The sequence below is a fragment of the Lepidochelys olivacea genome (genome assembly GCF_965140295.1).
Source record: "Lepidochelys olivacea isolate rLepOli2 genome assembly, chromosome: 1".
Lineage (NCBI taxonomy): Eukaryota > Metazoa > Chordata > Testudines > Cheloniidae > Lepidochelys > Lepidochelys olivacea.
In genome coordinates, this window is record NC_140411.1 from 209,959,984 (window position 1) to 209,975,983 (window position 16,000).

The following is a 16,000-nucleotide window of genomic DNA, read 5'->3' on the forward strand; positions in this document are numbered from 1 at the left end:
AGAGAGAGGTGGTGTGGGCAATCTTTTTTTTTCTTCTCCTTTTTGTCCTTTAATAGTGCAAGATGGAATCCTGTGGGTAAGAGTGAATGGATTTTAAAAGGAGGTGAAGAGCTGGTACATTTAAGCAACTCTGGGGATGGCGGCATAATCATATGTGTGTTAACAGAGTGTATTGGGGCATTGCTAAAAGAACACAAAGTTAAGGTTGCCCAGGCAATCTTAACTCTGCATTTTACTCACCTTGTGCAATAACAAAAGTTCTTGGAGATGTGTGTCCCTAAGGGTGCTCTGCTTCAGGTGTATATATGTCCCATGTGCCTTTAATCAGAGATTTTTGGTAGCAATGCCTATTCAGCCCATGCATGAGCCCTACACTTTCTTGTGCCCCATACTGAGGATATATAGGGCTGTGCAAAGAGACCGCCCTCACCTTCCTCTCTACCACACAGCCTCTCAAAGGAAACTCTGAAGCACAGGGGAAGGAAGGCAGATAGTGGAGCACCTGTAGAGAGACACATCTTGAATAACTCTAATTACTAAACAAGATGAGTAATCTCTCCTTCTTCTTCGAGTAGTCTCCCGCTGGGTGCTTCACTTCAGGTGACTTCCAAGCAGTATCCTCACCAGAAGGAGGGAGCTTCAGAGCTGACTCTAATACTGAAGACAAAACTGGATTGTCCAGGGCAGCATCAGATCTAGAAGAATGAGCCACCATATAATGTTTGGAAAGGGTTTGCATCAAAGTCAACGTCACAGCATTGCAAATCTCAAGAATGGAAGCATGTTTAAGTAACACCACAGAGGTAGATAGAGACCTCACAGAATGAGATAGCACTCTAGGAGGAAGCTGAATATTGGCAGACTCATAACATGAGATAATACATCCTGAGATCCACCTCAAGAGACTCTGGATGGAGACTGTGGACCCCTTGGATCTGTCTGTGGTCAAAACAAATTGTCTGGGAGATTTTGTAAATGGTTTGGTCCAAAGGCTAATGCCTTCCTAATGTCCAAGTATGGAAGGCAGCATCTTCCTTGGACTGATGTGGCTCTGGGAAAAGAACAGGGAGATGGTTGATTTGGTTGATGTGAAATTCAGAAGTCACTTTAGATGGGAACTTAGGATGTGGCTGTAGTGAAACTTTGTCCTTGGAGAATATTGTGAAAGGAGGATCTGCCATTAAAACCCACAGTTCTCCAACTCTTCAAGCATAAGGTATGGCCACCACGAGGGCCATGTTCATGGACAGGTGAAGGGAACAAGTGGCCATTGGCTCAAAAGGGGGACATCATAAGAAAATTAAGTATCAAGTTTAGATCTTGTATTGGACCGGGCTGCCTAATCTGAGGAAAAAGGTGTTTTGGGCCCTTTAATTAATCTTGTTTAGGGATGAACAAACACTGTGAATCCTTCAACAAAAGAATGGAAACCCACAAGTCAGAAACATATGACAGAGAATCTGTGCGTCTAACTTCCATTCATAATCTTGGGAGAAGTGCCTGCTGAGATCATTGGCCATAGTGTGTCATATCCCTGGAAGATAGGTGGCTGAACTAAGGATATGATTTGCTGTATCCTTACAAAGTTATGTAGCTTTATTGCTTTGCCCAAAGAGAAGTGGATCCCACCCCCACTTAGCCCTGATGGTTGATGTAGAACATGCAGGACATGACCTTGACGGCTTTGCCCCTGATTAATGGGAGGAAGTGAATGCAGGCATTCCTTACTGCTCGCATTTAAGAAGACTGATGTGTAAAAGAACTTCTTGCATGGACCATTTGCCTCAAATGGTGTGCATTCTTTAGTGCTCCTCCAACTCAATGATATGGTGATGATCGGGCGAGGTAGAATGAACAGGACACCTGCAGAGATGTTCTGAGGGTCCTTCCACCAATTGAGTGAGTCGTGTACCTGGCAAGGGCTACATACCAGCTTGTTCAGACTGTGTTTGGGGTATAAACTGTCCTGAGCCATCCCTGGGAACAGTGAAGGCATAATCTGGTAGGTTTTGTCACAAAGGTACAAGCTACCATGTGACTCAGCAACTGAACGCAATTTCTTGTTCATGTCTGTGCACTCATTTGAATTCTTGAAATGAAGTTTGCTAGTATTGTGAACTTTTTGATATTGAGCTGAAGATGTAGCCTGTGGAACAGGCACATTGTTGTCTTTATATTGAATATCAACCCTTTGAGCAGCTAGTCATTGAGATATGGAAAAACTATCATTCCCCAGTCGATGAATACAGTGGGCAACTACTGCCATCATCTTTGAGAACATTTTTGAGGTTGAGGAAAGGCTGAAAGGAAGCACTCAATACTGGAAATGATCCTGACCAACTAAGAACTAAAAAACCTCTTGTGAGACGGGTAAATTGCAAGATGAAAGTATGTGTTCTGAAGCTCGAGGGCTGAGAACCAATCCCGCGAATTCAACAATGGAATTATAGCTGCGAGAATCACCATCCTGAATTTGAATTTTTATGATTATGTAGATTTAGAATTGGTTTCCACCCCTGGTTCTTTTTTGGAACAAGAAAATACTTGGAATACAATCCCTTCCCCCTGATCCGAGCTGGAACTGAGTCTATGGCATAGAAAGGAGATGATTTCCTGTCTCAGCAAGAGGGTCCTTGAACAGAATTGAGAAGGGAAGTGGGGTGGAGGGAAGGAGGAGAAATAGATGTAGTAACCCGATTTTATAAACCCCAAAACCCATTTGCCTAATATAATTTGTTCCCATGCAGATTGAAAATAGGAGAGAGAGTCTCCGAAGGGGAGGAGCTGGGTATATTGGTGTAGTCACAGATTCATGATGTGGTGTTGTTCCAGACCCACAACCAATATATCAAAATTGCCATTTTGATGATAAGCATAGTTGAATTGTAGATGTAGTTGAACTAGGTGGTCTCTTTCTTTGAAATATTTGCTTCTTTCTGGACAGCTCAGTAGATCTTTGAAATCCATAAAACTGAATGGGATCAGGGCCGGATTAATGCAGGGGCTTTAGGGGCTGTAGCCCAGGGCCCTGGGCTAAGGGGGGACCTGGTGCAGCAAGGCTCAGGCAGGCTGCCTGCATACTGAGGCCCTACGCCACTCCCGGAAGCGGCCGGCTGCTGGCACATCTCTGGGACCCCTTGCAGGGCAGGAGGCAGCTCCGCTTGCTGCCCCTGCCCCCAGCACCGTCCCTGCAGCTCCCATTGGTCAGGAAGCAGCCAAAGGGAGCTCCAGGGCGGGGGTGCTGGAGGCAGGGGCAGTGCGCGGAGCCTCCTCCTGCCCTGCAAGGGGTCCCAGAGACGTGCCAGCAGCCTCCCGCTTCCGGGAGTGGCATTGGGCCACGGCATGCAGGTATGGTAGGCCTATGGTAAGCGCCTCCCGGCCGGAGCCTACACCTCGCACCTCATCCTGCATCCCAACCCCCTGCCTCAGGACAGAATCCCCTCCTGCACCCAAACTCCCTCCCAAAAAGAAACTAATATAACAGCTGTTCTAAGATAAGACGTAGGCTATTTTGAATTAACTTAACTATATTCTACATGTTTTAAGACTGAAATGTAACCACAGAATGGCTTTATGTTAATTAAAGGGCAAGTTTAGTGTAGTGCTAATAGCCTCGATGCCATGATTGTGATAATTTTGTTTTAAATTAGGAAAAAGACTTTTATACAGGGGCCCCACAAAATCTAATAGCCCCGGGCTCACAGGAGAGTTAATCCAGCCCTACATGGGATGGGATCTCTGCACCACATGGAATCTACTAAACTTTTGTTACTTGCAGGTGTATATACCCCAAGGAATCTTAAGGTGGCCTTGGAATCCTGTAGGGTGTGCAGTGACTTATCAGTGGATTCAGCTAAGAGTTTTGATCCATCAAAAGGGAGGTACTTTGAAATTGTCTGGGGCACCTAGAAAGTTGAAGCCAAGATGCCCAATGGATGGTGATTGCTGTCGAAACAGAACAAGCCGCAATGTCAACTAGGTTTAAGGAGGCCTGAGATGAGGTTCTAGCCAGTAGCTCATCTTCAGTAATAATAGCCTGGAATTGCTTGTAATGTTCTGCTGGAAGGTGCTCAATAAAGGTGGTGAACTTAGAATAATTGGTGTGGTTATATTTAGTCATAAGAGCTTTGTAATTTACAATCATAAACTGAAGGGTTGCAGATGAGTAGCTCTTACAACCAAAAAGGTCAAAGTATTTGTGGTCCTTATTGTAAGATGCTGATTTAGTGTGGTGCTGTCAACCACATTCATTTACAGCTTCCACAGCTAGAAATGTAGGTGAAGGATGTGAAAATAAAAATTCAGAATTTGTGACTGGGACATAATACTTTTTATCAGCACATTTGTATGTTGGTGGAATCATTGCCTGGGTCTGCCAGATGGTCTTGGAGGGATCTGAGAAGGCCTCATTTATTGATAAGGCCACTTGAGCAGAGGGTGTCCATTGCAAGATATCTAGAAGATTATGCTGTGACTCTGGGGCCTCTTCTAGGGGGATCTGTAAGGAATCTGTAATATGTTTAATTACTTCTTGAAATGGTTCAAAATAATCTGCTAGACAAGGTGGAGGTGACATAACCTCCTCATCTGAAGAAGATGAGGAGATATTAGTTCATGGAGTAGCCTCCTTATCTGTTTTAGTCTCTTTGTTCTTCAAAAGATTCCTGTGATTGAAGGGTTGGAGGATGAGTAGATGAACGAGTAGAACAGAACTATCTCCCTAGGTGGTTCCCCTGAGAAAGACTATGGGTTTGAGAAAACTGCTGTCAATAGGCAGCCCACGGACCCCAATATGGCCACTGAGAAGGTCTATAGGGCATAGGAGGTGACATCCAGTGTGGCTCAAACCAATGAGAAGGGGCACAAGATTGCCTCACTTACAGCTCCTCTCTTTCCATGAAGGTGCCAGTGAGGGTGCCTTCTGTTGGCAAGTAGGGGAACCCTGTGCAGAGATTTGGGCATCTGAAGAGAACAGCTCATCATCTAAAGAAGGGGCCCTGCCAAACACAGAGTTTTCTAAAAAATCAAGTGGTACTGGGGAAAGGTCCAATCTCAGTCACTGTGCCAATCTCAGTACCCATTAAAAGAGGAGACTCCAATTTGTCTGAGACAAATAAGTTTCTTGAGTATCTAAATTCTTGTGGTACTAGATGGATTTGAGCTGAAACAGAGCAAGGTTCCACAGTCGGTACTGAGGGCAGTCTGTTTGGGTGGGTCCTGTCTGATGCAGGTCACCAGTACCAAAGAAGATAACTGTTTGATGCCAGTTTCCTTGCCAGTATTGAGAGAATCTGAGTGATTTGTTTAATTACCAGACATTGCAAAAGGGCTGTAGGTAATACCGCCTTAGAGGTAGAGCATTTAGACTCTTTCACAGCATGATCATGCTTTTGCAGTACCAAGGATGTTTTCAGTACCGAGGCATGTTTGGGACCACGACCCTTAGAAGAGCTTAGAGCCCTAATGCAGAAACGATACCAGCAAAGCCTGGAGCCTTCGCAGTACCTAGACCAGGATCTGAGGTCTCCAACTCCATCTTCTCTTGAGAAGGAGGCTTTTTTGAAATAGGCTTTTTGTGAGGAGAATTCTTCTTCTTCTTATGAGTCTTTCCTGTATCCTCTGATTATCTCTCCCATGAATCATAGAAGATTAGGGTTGGAAGAGACCTCAGGAGGTCATCTAGTCCAACCCCCTGCTCAAAGTAGGACCAACACCAACTAAATCATCCCAGCTAGGGTTTTGTCAAGCTGGGCCTTAAAAACCCTAAGGATGGAGATTCCACCACCTCCCGAGGTAACCCATTCCAGTGCTTCACCACTCTCCTAGTGAAATAGTTTTTCCTAATATCCAACCTAGACTACCCCCACTGTAACTTGAGACCATTGCTCCTTGTTCTGTCACCTGCCACCATTGAGAACGCCTGAGCTCCATCCTCTTTGGAACCCCCCTTCAGGTAGTTGAAGGTTGCTATCAAATCCCCCCTTACTCTTCTCTTCTGCAGACTAAACAAGCCCAGTTCCCTCTGCCTCTCCTCGTAAGTCATGTGCCCCAGCCCCCTGATCATTTTCATTGCCTTCTGCTGGACATTGTCCACATCCTTTCTGTCGTGGAAGGCCCAAAATTGGACGCAATACTCCAGATGTAGCCTCACCAGTGCCGAATAGAGGGAAATAATCACTTCCCTCGATCTGCTGGCAATGCTCCTACTAATGCAGCCCAATATGCCGTTAGTCTTCTTGGCAACAAGGGCACACTGCTGACTCATATCCAGCTTCTCATCCACTGTAATCCCCAGGTCCTTTTCTGAAGAACTACTGCTTAGCCAGTCGGTCCCCAGCCTGTAGCGGTGCATGGGATTCTATGAAGGTCTAGATGAATGCGATGCAGATGTTGATGAGGCACTATGCTCACTCAGAGGCTGATATACAAGGGGGGGGGTCTCCTGGCCTGGATCCAAGGCCAGATGAAGGAAATGTTCCATCATCAGGACCTTGAGTCTTATCTCCCGGTTCTTCCTAGCTCTACTTTTAAATGCTGAACAGATGTACACTTTTTAGGAATATGCGTATCCCTCAAACAGTGAATACACCAGGAAACCAGGAATGCCCGCCACTGAGCAGGCTAGAGTGCAGGCAGGTGAGGCAATGCTTGAATCCTGCAGATCCTTGCATACCCCAGCTTAGGGGGGATCTCGAGAGTGGGCCACTCTTGAGGGGAAAGAAGTATAAAACAAGCCTATCACACAAAATAAAACATATAAAATAAAGATGTAAATAACTGCACTAACTAAATTTAGAAGTAGAAGCTAAACTTGAATGACAGAAGCAGGCAGGCAACACACTCTGTCTCAGGCCGAGGCGGCTGAGAAGAAACGGAGGGTGGTTCGCTCATACAGCCCTACATATTCTTGGTATGGGGCATGAGGATGTGTAGGACGCATGTAGGGGCTGAACTGGCACTGCTACCAAAAATCTCCAAGCAAAGGCACATGGGGCACATAGGTACCTGAAGTGAAACACCCACAGGGGCACTACCAAGGAAGTAGTTTGAGTTTTGCTCAACTCAGTGTTCTGCAAGGGGGTGATATACCAACAAGCAATCTTAATTCTGCATCAATATAGTTTTTTGCCATTAAACTTCCTAGTTTTTTGAACAGGAAAAGATATACTGTGATAGGGGTTAGTAATCGTTTAGACAGTTATATATATATCATGCCCATCATTTAGCATACTGAGCCAGCCTGCCCCCTCCCATCAGTTGCGCTTCACCAGCACTGCATTGGCACACTTCTCCAGCCATGCCACTGACTCATTCCCCTTTCCAGTGTGGACACTCCCCACTAATGTACCTAAGACTCCCCATTGCATCGCCCTGAAGTCTTCACTCCCTGATATTTAAACATGTCTATAGCCATTACTTCCCATTCCTATAATCCAACTCACATGAAGTGCCTGGAGCAAAGGACAATTACATTACAATGGAACAGTGTTCCTGGTTGTGTTGCACAGTGGTTGGAGAGTGGAGTTTGTGGTAGGCCAGCAAGAGAAATTACAGATAGGATTTCTGTTCCAAGATCCTGACAGTTTTATCTTTGAGGGAAAGATCCTCTGAACCTGTCCAATACATGTACCCCATCTTCAAGAAACACTGAAATGACAGAGGTTGTAATGTTTCTATGCCATACAGTGCACATTTTCCAGTGAGCTATGAACCCTCCAATGTCCCAATTAATGTTCTTCCAACACTTATTAACAGCTTTCATGCAGTGTTAGGGTGCATTGGCAGAGCTGTGTGGTGCAAGCAGGCAAGGGTGCAGGGTATCTGGGGTGCACAGGCAGAGCTGGGGATGAAGGGGATTGGGGTGCACTGGAAGAACAGTGAGGTGCAGGTAATTTGGGGTGCAGGGTGGCTGGGATGCACTGGCAGAGTTGGGGCTGCAGAATGGTTGAGTGCAGGAAAGTTGGGGTGCCTGGCAGAATGGTGGAGTGTATGAGAGTTGGAATGGGCTGGCAGAGCTGGGGGAGCCATACCTCCCTCACATGAACTCCCAGTCTCTCTCCCCTCCCCTACCATCCATCCCCATTTTTACCTCTCCCAATAACCCCTCGCTGAAGTCCTAAATGCCTCCCTCCCTATTCCCCCACTTCTGTGCTATCTAATGCACCTTCCCTACCAGGAAGCAGTCACAGGTTTAATTTCCCCCCAAAAGACTTTGACTACATTTCCCTCAAAGTGAAATTGCCTCCCATGACTCACAAATTGTAGCAACCTGCAGCCATGGAATTCAAGACTCCTTCGGCCTGAACTGGGGGCTCGTCATTAATTTATCCTTAGTTATGTTAATCAAAGGGTAAGTTCACAGCCATAAAGAGGTCTGTGATTCATCCCGTCATTAGTACCTTTCAATTTAACAGCACAAGGCAGCCAAAAGAAAACATCATTTTGTGAGGGAGGGGGCCATGTAACTCGGGAATTCCTTGGTCAAATTCCCCTAAATTTGGATCATCAGTCCAACCCCCAACCTCCATGAGGTTTGCCTAATTTCAAAGCAATACAAGTAACCATTCAGATTTTAGAGCACTTATAAGAGTCAAGTTTGTAGCATATAAAATGGCAGGAGTGGAAACCCTCTAGACATTTTTTTATTGGCACATGCCAATAAAAGAATATGTAAAACTGTACATATTCTAAAATACTGTTGTCAATTTAGGTCCCCCAAAGATTTACTGGATGCCATGCACTACCTGGGGTAAAACTTGACAGGTTAAGACCATTTTGGCCTGCAGCTCATCAGTGGTTTGATCTCTAGCTTTCTGCAAAAACAAACAAACACACACACACACACAAACCCACCTACAAAACCTTTTTTTTAAATGGCGATTTTGAGGGTGATTTATCTCTCCAGAACACCAAGCTCAAATCACTCCAAATTTGATCACTAACCCTACTCCAGCCTCTCGTGAGGCACACCATATTTCAAAGAAAACTAAATAAACTTGTCCATTTTAGAGGTCTTAGAAAGGTCAGCCTTTAAACAGATGCGATGCTGTGTCATTATAATGCACAAGGGGACCAAATTAAGGTTGCACAGACATCCTTAATTCTGACATTTCCCAACTTCTGAGTGCCTGACTTTGCAACCTTAATAATGTATTTTAACATAGTTTTTTTGTGTGTAATATGCATCTATGGTTAAAAAGGGCAGTTTCCCCCCATTATATCCAGAAGATAATTTAAAGGTATTTTTTTATTTTAATACAACAATAATGATTATACCTAACTCTTATATAGTGTTTTTCATCAGTAGATCTCAAAGTTCTTAATGAGGTAACAACCATATGCTGGACTAGATCAATTCCAAGACCAGTTCTGAGGTATTTAAAACAAATAAACAAACATCAAGGCCAAAAGATTGGTAATGTATTAAATTCAATTAAGGCACTTAACCATCCCTACCAGTCTTTAATGGACTGACAGAGAATATTAAATCACATTTTATAGCTGAATTGGATTAGATACCAAAGTGTCATGTTATTCAAGACTGCATGATCATGTCATGAAAAATTCTATCGTTAGTATAACAGAAGAACAGTGTGGATGTGAGAATGTTAACTTTTAATTTCCTTAACAATTTCTGACAGTGAAACAATGAAAACTGCAATGGTCCACAACGACTTTTTCATCTTTATTGGAAACTTTCCTCTCTGAAGGAATCTGGTCACAGTTATCATGACTTTGTTACTTCCAAACTGGATTGTAATGTGCCCTACTTAAGACTACTTTTTAAGACCATTCAGAAGTTGCCACTAGTGCAGATTAGCCTGTTCCTAACTCCTAACTGTGACCGGTGGACAGTAATTCCTAAACTCCATACTTTGCACTGGCTTCCTATACATTTCCAGGTATGATTCAAGGTGCCTGTTACTCTCTCAAAGGCCTTGAAAGGTCTAAGAATTGACTATCTCTGACTGTGTCCACATTTAAATTGTTCTTTAAGGGTGATATTTTCCAGAGAGGTGAGTATTGGCCTAGCTCTGTTCTCACTGAAATCAATGGAAGTTTTACCATTAACTTCAATGGGAATAGAGTTAGGAAAACACTGATTGCTTTTGAAAATCTTACCCTAATCTCCCAGTATTGCTGCACTGCTGGTGTAGCTCCACTATATTTTTCCTATGCACCAGTGTATCATTTGTATTCAACCAGAATCTCTTGCTGATATCCCCAGGACTGAACTCCACAGGTAGCAGAACATTGTCAGTGAAACATACAGGCTCTGAAATTTGCTACCCATTGTGTTCTGGAGCATAAACTAGTGATTTTTAGGAAGTAGTGCAATACATATTTATCAGCACTGGCTTAGTTAAAGGACATTTATCCCCTCAATGGTGGTATATATATCAGTTTACATCAGCTGAGGGCCTGGTCCAAGGACTGTGTCAATAGTGTGATTTGTGCAGATTGTTGGCAATGGTTGTTCTTTGTAATGTTTATAATGTATTTAGACAACACAATGATATAAATAAATAAAATAAATTAAAACTACCAAGTATAACCACTGTGCAGCCAACCAATACACCAGTCATATAAATTTATTCACAGCAGCCATTGTTGTTACACCGAAGCATCAAATCTAAGCTAATAAATAATTACACAGAAAAAGGTATATTGAAAGAAAATAAAGTTTGCAAAATCAAGCACTCAAAAATAGGAAATGATAGAATTAAGGCTGCCCATACAACCTTAATTGAGCCTCCTTGTGCATATGCACTATAATACCATCTTTAATTATGTGATCTCATACTATTTTTTCCACGAGGAGCTGTAATTGCAGGGAAAATCCTGCTGAAAGGCGCTGGGCTACAGCATCCTACAGATGCTTAGGGTTTGTGTTCACTGCAACAATTAACTAGAACTTGGGGTTCTCACAACAAATTTCTGGTAGCCTCAAGAGTGTGGCCACCAACTCTTGCTGGTGGCCACGTTGTCAAACCAGTCTCTCTCCATGCCTCCCCTAGCCCTTTAGTGAGAGGTTGCTCCAGGGAAGGTGGGTCAGGAACTCACCAGCTGCCTGCAGAGTCCCAGGCTCCCCGTGCCTTGACCAGGCAGGAATAGGGGAGCTGCCCAAGGAGCTCTGAGTGGCTGAACATTGCACCTACCTCCACTGACAAGAGCTGCCTTCAGCTCTGAGCACATCGGTGCCACGTGTCTTCAGAGGCACTGCCCGGAGCCCCTCAGGAGGCTGTGTGGTGCAAGGCACTGATTCCTGCTTGCAGTGCCAGCACAGACACGAACACGGCACATCTTGCTGCCTTGGGTAACAGCTATTCAGGAGCAACAGCTGGGCACTGCAGGGAGGAGCCACTGCTTCCCCCACCCCGAATCTCTGCCCATGCTTTGGAGGATGTCGTGGCCAGAAAAAAATCCACTGGTGGCCTCATGCAGCCACGGTGCGGCATTTGAGAAACGCTGCATCTGCACTTGAGCTAGCCTAGCTTGATGGAGAGTGACCACACTTCAGAGCAACACTGGAGTTACACAGAGTGATTTGAATGGTAACACAGAGTTGGATTAGCAGCACAGAGTGATTAGACTAGCTGTTGTAACTCAAGCTGTTGTACCCTCACTGCATTATTACATCAAACATCAGCATCACTCCAGCTTAGTTCAAACCATTCCCTTGAGCATGTCTACACTGCACAGTAAACCCCCCTCTGTGGGTCCAATGCCTGCAGACCCATTCTTTATTAGGTTTATGCTCGTGTGTCCACACTATACCGCTACATGAGTCAGACATGGTTGGTTCTGGGGGTATATCCCAGGGTTCTTAGTGCCCTTGCTAGGTAGCATGGTATGGATATTCAAACCAATAAAGCCATTCTCTGAAGAAAAAATCGCTACCACTGCAATTGCAGTGTATTGCAACTTAGCTAATTTATTTGCCCCAGGAAGTACTTGTATAACATCAATTTCAATCTTTTAGTTTGTTGCACAATTAACTTCAAGACTGTGTAAACAGGAGCATGGATTACAAGAGAGAAAATTGCTCATGGAATTAGATATTCATTCTAGCATTTTAATCCTTCACACATACCCTGTGGTAGAATTGCTGGTACTAGAATTTCTTCTGTTTGTACTTTCTTCTTTGAAGGGATAGTGGGAGAAGCTGGATGTGCCTAAAGGAACAAAAACATGGATCAAACAAACACAGAAAGATGTAGACAGGTTAGGTTTTCTACTTCTGAACACTGAGGCCCAGATCCATAAAGGGATCAATTCTTGGAGTTGCAACACTTAACTTTTAGGCAGCTAGAGAATCAGTGGAAGAACACTGGGATCCACAAAGCCTAAATCAGTTGCCTGGGCTCCCTACACACTGAATTGGGAGAGACAGGCACCTTAGAATGAGATCCACAAAAGCCAGCACACTAGGCAGGGAGCTGCCTCAGCTAGCAAGTGAGAAATGATGATGACACAGGTGTCCTGAACTGTGTCCCTCTCATGAAAGTAGGTGCCTAAATCCAAGCCAGAGAGAGAAAGTGAGAAGGACTCTATTGCTCAGTGGTTAGGACACCCACCTGGGAAATGAGAGACCCAGCATCCAGTCCCCGAGCTCCAGTGATTTTTTAATTACTTACCTAAGGTGGAACAACTTTAACAGAAAAGATTGAGGGAACCACCCCAACAAGTCCACCCTCACGGGTGTTTGGCCATTTTCCTCTCCTAAGATAGAATTCTACAATTCTCCCACTCAGACCAGGCTCTGGGCTAATACCCTGTGTGCCAACGGTTCTTACCCAGGAAGTGTGACTGAGTTTGGACACCTGCAGTTCTTCCCTTTGGGAGTCTGTGATTAGTGATTAACACAGTAGCAAAACAGCCTTTAAAAACCAAAGTATTGCTTACTTTACCAGTAGGAATAAAGCATTTAGAGAAAAAGGATTTTAAAACAATGAGTCTAGATGTATGATCTTTCTAAAAGCTTACCATCCTTTGATGATAACCAGGCATGTCTAACTTCTTCAGACACTCCAACAGATGGCTGGTCCCTCTGAACAACATCTCTCTCGCATAAGAGAAAAACCCTTTTTAAATTGCCAGAGTTCATGTTTTGTTGTCCTGGGCTTTGGCCTGCTGGACAGAACTAGTTTGTAGGCTCGTTTGTCCTACTGCAAATATCCCCTCCTGCTGCTCCCCCACACACTCCACACAGAGAGCCTGACCCCTTCTGCCTTTGGCTCTCCATCTGGTGCTTTTCCCAAACCCAGTTCCTCCCACCATATACATACTTGACTCCCCTCTCTGCTCCATGTCCCAGTCCCAGTTCTAGTTTCCTCTCCACCATCTACGTGGCCCAGTTCTCCACCCCAACCCTTGGTTCCTCATCAAGTCCTGCACAATCCCTTTGGGCTTGTTGTCCCTGCCCTACCACCACAGGCACTGACTTCCTCCAGGCCTGGGGGTGCTCAATCCCCCGCTCTGCCCCAGGCCCTGCCCTAACCCAACCCCGTCCCTCAAGTCCCCACCTGCCTCTTTCCGGCCCCGCTCTGCCCCTGCCCCTTCTCTTCCTGCCCAGTTCCGCCCCCACATCCGAGAGTGCCCTGTCTCAGCTCCTCTCCCTCCCTCCCTCCCAGCACCTCCTGCATGCTGTGGAACAGCTGATCATGGCATGCAGGAGGCACTTGAGGGGGAAGGGAGAAGCTGGCTGCCGGTGGGTGTTAAGCATCCAGTAGTTTTTTTCCATGGGTGCTCTGGCCCTGGAGCACCCATGGAGTTGGCACCTATGCCTACCACCCTCCACCCTATCCCCAAAGCTCAGCACTCCCCTACATTCCAATCAGCTCACTTCTTCTGCCTTGTTTCCTGGGTGCCAGCAGGGGGAGCATTGAGAGCACAGGAGAGACATTCTCTCAGATCTCAGGTTACAGAGTAGCAGATGTGTTAGTCTGTATCGGTAAAAAGAAAAGGAGTACTTGTGGCACCTTAGAGACTAACAAATTTATTAGAGCATCAGCTTTTGTGAGCTACAGCTCACTTCATCGGATGCATCACGAAAGTTTATGCTCTAATAAATTTGTTAGTCTCTAAGGTGCCACAAGTCCTCCTTTTCTCAGATCTCAGTTCCTGGGCTGGTACCACAGCAGTTCCTGGCTACAAGGAGGAGCAACTCCAGGCTGAAGCATGCATAGTGTAGATGGAATCCTTGAAGAATTAGCTGTCTAACTCTAACAAGTCACGTACAAACTACAATCTTCAGAGGGTCATAAGTTAGCCAAATTTGAGCTAATTTTCACAAGGATGGCAAAAAGCACATCCCTGACACTGGCACAACACCCTGCCAATTATGAGTCCCTCTCCAAAGCATGAAGGTTCTAGAGCTTCCCAACGAAATGACTGTAATTAAATAAAAATTGTAACATGGGCAAAAATCAATGCACAGAATAGAACAATAGTTTTCTGACATCTCTGACCTAGCAGCCAAAGAAACAGTCACCTGCTGCTGCAGAGATCAACTACCTGAGTTTGAAGAAATCTGGGCTCCACTTTTAGAAACATGACTAAGGGACACCTAAGTGCCCCATGGCTTGTCTATACCTCTTTCCCCTTCTTCCTCCCCACTGGCTCTTTCCCCTCCCCTTTCTTTTCCCCCCTGCTTTCACACTGCCTCTCTCTGCCTTGACAGTGTTGTTTCCCTGTTAGTTGTAAAGTATTGATTTGTTTTTATGGTTTAATATTAAGGCTGTTAAAATGTTTATTGTGTTTCTATGTTAAAACTATGCTGTATGTTACAGATGACAATTGACTTTACAGTAGAACCTCAGAGTTATGGACACCGCAGGAATGTAAGTCTGAAATGTTCCATAACTCTGAACAAGACATTATGGACTTCAGCCATCAGGGTCTGGGGCTGCAGCCGCAGGGTGGGGGAGGTCAGGGCTCTGGGTGGGGGTTGGGGTTTCTGACCTTCAGGGCGCTAGGGCTCCAGGTGGGGGGCTCAGGGCTTCTGTTCTGTGGGAGCACCAGGGCTCAGGGCTTTAGACCTAGGGGGAGCGCTGGGGCTTGGAGCTTCAGCCCCGCAGCTCCGCTCCTGGTTTCAGCCTTGCTGGGAGTTCCAGGGCTCCCCATGGCTCCGCTCCCGGTTTCACACCACCCTTTCCCCCAAGCTCCCACCCCTGCCCTGCCTCCCTCTCTACTCCTTCCCCCAAGCTCCCACCCCATCTCTTCCCACCCCCGCTCCTCCCCCACCCTGCCTCTTCTCACTCAGTTCTGCCCCCTCCCCAGAGTGCGCCCCATCCCCGCTCCTCCCACTCCTTCCCAGCACCTCCTGCACGGTGCGGAACAGCTGATCATGGCAGGCAGGAGGCGCTGGGAGGGACAGAGAGGAGTAGATCGGCAGGGAGGAGGCACTGGGTGGGAGGAGGGAGGAGCTGGCTGCCGGTGGGTGCTAAGCACCCACTAATTTTTTTCTGTGGGTGCTCCAGCCCTGGAGCACCCACGGAGTTGGCACCTATGCCAGAGGCAGTACAGTATTTGCTGTTTTTTCCCTCCGCTGCTTCCTGATTGATTACTGGTTCCACATGGTGTCCAGTTGACTGGTAAATCTGTAACTCTGGTGTCTGTATCTTTGAGGTTCCTACCGTATAATTTTCTTATTTTTCATATTGTAATGTTTGTAAAGTAAAAAATAATAAAAATCTTAATGAAAAAAGAAAGACCCCAGCCTCATTCTGAGAAATGGCTGAACCATCTTTGCTGACATTTTCCAAAAAATTCAGTCTGAGGCAGACCCCCTAAGCATGGGAAATTTCAACCCAATGGTAGTTTGGCAAAGTCAAAAGAAACTGAAAAACAGGATCTTATAAAGGAGTGTTGGGCAACATTAAATAAAGACATTGCTATGTGACCAACCTATAATTAGCAGACAGTTTCTAAATTCATTTTCAGGTGCATATTGCTTTCTAGGTAAAAACATCGAAAAGTAGTGGACATTTTTGAATAT

The 16,000-nt window shown here is 45.4% G+C and overlaps 1 protein-coding gene across 4 annotated transcripts in view; it reads right to left on the reverse strand.

Annotated features, from left to right (window-relative positions):
* SPAG17 (sperm associated antigen 17) overlaps window positions 1-16,000 on the reverse strand; it is a 298,248-nt gene that overhangs the window by 169,227 nt on the left and 113,021 nt on the right. For all 4 annotated transcript variants that reach the window (XM_084612789.1, XM_084612788.1, XM_084612791.1 and 1 more), the window contains exon 9: window positions 12,095-12,176. In XM_084612789.1, coding sequence (XP_084468915.1) covers window positions 12,095-12,176 — 82 coding nt within the window. The remainder of the gene's footprint in view (window positions 1-12,094; window positions 12,177-16,000) is intronic.